Raw genomic sequence first — 2,905 nt, forward strand, 5'->3', positions numbered from 1 at the left:
GCCCATCGGGGGAGTCGATGGTGACGGTGAGGACGGCGTCGTAGGCCAGGCGCAGCTTGGTGTTGTTGGCCAGGACGGGGTAGGGCAGGCGGTGGTAGGGCAAGGGGAAGGTGAGGGTGTCGTAGGGGATGAAGACGTAGGTGCCGTCGGTCATGCCCATGTCCTCAGCCTTCTCCAGGAGCACCCGTTGCTCCTCGCCGCCCAGCAGGACCGAGTGCATGCACATCACCACCACTGGGGGGTGGGGGGAGGGGCAGACACGTCACCATGGGGCCACCTTGGCCACCTCCACCACCGGTTGGTGGGAGCTCCCCAGCCGACCTTCAGCTGGCAGCCAGGCCCACCAGCTCTGGAACTTCATCCAGCCACCTCCAGCCTTCCTCCCCCTCCTCCTCTTCCATCCAGCCTTGGCCATCTCTATCCAGCCATGTCCTCCACCTCCATCCATCTATGCCCACCTCCTCCATCCATCCATGCCCACCTCCAGCCACATCCATCTCCATCCATCCATGTCCTCCATCTCCATCCATGTCCATCTCCATCCATCCATGTCTACCTCCTCCATCCATCTCCTACACCTCCATCCATCCTTCTCCACATCCACCACCTCCGTCCATCCACATCCATCACCTCCATCCATCCATGCCCACCTCCATCCATCCATGTCCTCCACCTCCATCCATCCACATCCACCACCTCCATCCATCATCTCCCACCTCCATCCACGCCCATCTCCCCCATCTCCACCCATCCTTCTTCTCACACCTTCTCCACCTCCTCCATCCATCCATGTCCTTCACCTCCATCCACCCATGTCCTCCACCTCCATCCATCTTTCTTCTCCTTCTTCTCCCACCTTCTCCACCTCCTCCATCCATCCATGTCCTTCACCTCCATCCACCCATGTCCTCCACCTCCATCCATCTTTCTTCTCCCACCTTCTCCATCTCCTCCATCCATCTCCATCCATCCATGCCCACCTCCTCCGTCCATCATCTCCCACTTCCATCCACGTCCACCACCTCCATCCATCATCTCCCACCTCCATCCATCCATGCCCACCACCTCCATCCACCCATGTCCTCCACTTCCATCCATCCTTCTTCTCCCACCTTCTCCATCTCCTCCATCCACCTCCATCCATCCATGCCCACCATCTCCATCCATCATCAAAAAAAAATGCCCCCACTCCCCCCACCCCACCCCACCCCGTTACCTCGCACGCCGTCCGCCCTCTGCACCCTCCTCAGAGCTGCCCGGGCCTCATCCTCCTGTGTCCCAGCTGTGGTGACCACGGTGATGGGAAGTCCCCGCGCCCGAAGGTCCTGGGCCAAGCCCTGCCCCACCTCGCGCCAGAGATCCTGTGGGGCGGAGATGATGGCCACGTGGGCCCACCGGAAGAAGCGGAGAAGAGCGTGGAGCACCCCAGAAGGTTCCGGCATGGGTTTGACCAAGGTCTCCAAGCCTTCGACATCTCCCACACAAGCCCAAGAAGCCAAGGGTTTGTTCCAAGCGGCCGCCAAGAGCCCGGCGGCTCCGCAGGTGGCCGGGTTGAGAGGTCCCACCAGACCGGTGGCGTAACGGTCAACGTTGAGAAGCCCCGTCACGGCTTGGGGGGTCTGGCAAGCTTCGGCCAACACCACCGCGTCCCACCAGAAGCCTTCGTTGAAGTTTGGGTCCCGGTTGAGACGGGTGACGGCCAAGCGAGAGGCCACCTCGGGCAAAGCCCGGGCTAGGAGGGGGTCGCAGGTCCAAGGACCCATCACCCCCACCTTGAAGGTGGCCTCCTGGGTTGGGGGTGGGTGGAGGAGGAGAAGGAGGAGGAGGAGGAGGAGGTGGGGAGGCCACCGAGGGTGGTGGGAGAGGCGGAGGAGAAAGCTGGTGGAGATGGCACCATGGCGGGAGCGAGTGGTTTGGGAGGTGCCACCACCGTGGGAGATGTCACCACTAGGGGAGATGCCACCACTGTGGGAGATGCCACCACTGTGGGAGATGATGTCATGGGAGATGTCACCACTGTGGGAGATGTCACCACTGTGGGAGGTGCCACCACTGTGGGAGGTGATGTCATGGGAGATGTCACCACTGTGGGAGATGTCACCACTGTGGGAGGTGCCACCACCGTGGGAGATGATGTCATGGGAGATGCCACCACCGTGGGAGATGCCACCACCGTGGGAGGTGATGTCATGGGAGATGTCACCACTGTGGGAGATGTCACCACTGTGGGAGGTGCCACCACTGTGGGAGGTGATGTCATGGGAGATGTCACCACCGTGGGAGTTGCCACCACTGTGGGAGATGCCACCACTATGGGAGATGTCATTGCCATGGGAGATGCCACAACCGTGGGAGATGCCACCACCGTGGGAGATGCCATCATGGCAGATGCCACCATGGGAGGTGCCAGCGTGGGAGATGCTGGTGGTTTGGGTGACACCATGGCTGCGGGAGATGATGTCACTATTCTGGGCGATGCCACCACCATGGGATGTGCTGCTGGGGTGGGAGATGCCACCAGCCTGGGAGATGGCATTAAGGGAGGTGCCACCACTGTGGGAGATGATGTCATGGGAGATGCCACCACTGTGGGAGGTGCCACCACCATGGGAGATGTCATTGCTGTGGGAGATGCCACCACCGTGGGAGATGTCACCGCTGTGGGAGACGATGTCATGGGAGATGCCACCACCATGGGAGATGTCATTGCTGTGGGAGATGCCACCACTGTGGGAGATGCCCCCATGCAAGATGCCACCGCTCTGGGAGATGACGTCATGGGGGACGCTGCCAGTATGGGGCACGCCACCAGCAAAGATGTCACGGCAGGAGATGCCAGCGTGGCAGAAGCCACCACAGAAAAAGTCATCACGGGAGATGCCACCACTGTGGGAGATGCCACCAC

At 61.1% G+C, this 2,905-nt stretch overlaps 1 protein-coding gene across 1 annotated transcript in view; it reads right to left on the reverse strand.

The window, feature by feature from the left end:
- LOC104128541 (retinal guanylyl cyclase 2) overlaps window positions 1-1,897 on the reverse strand; it is a gene marked incomplete at its 3' end in the record, with an annotated part of 8,471 nt that extends 6,574 nt beyond the window's left edge. Inside the window, exons 1-2 of the mRNA XM_009641357.1 lie at window positions 1,868-1,897; window positions 1,217-1,787 (exon numbers count right to left, since the gene is read on the reverse strand). Coding sequence (XP_009639652.1) covers window positions 1,217-1,787; window positions 1,868-1,897 — 601 coding nt within the window. The remainder of the gene's footprint in view (window positions 1-1,216; window positions 1,788-1,867) is intronic.
- Window positions 1,898-2,905: the final 1,008 nt, after the last annotated feature.

Source organism: Egretta garzetta, unplaced genomic scaffold, assembly GCF_000687185.1.
Source record: "Egretta garzetta isolate BGI_Z169 unplaced genomic scaffold, ASM68718v1 scaffold1056, whole genome shotgun sequence".
In the NCBI taxonomy this organism is placed as follows: domain Eukaryota; kingdom Metazoa; phylum Chordata; class Aves; order Pelecaniformes; family Ardeidae; genus Egretta; species Egretta garzetta.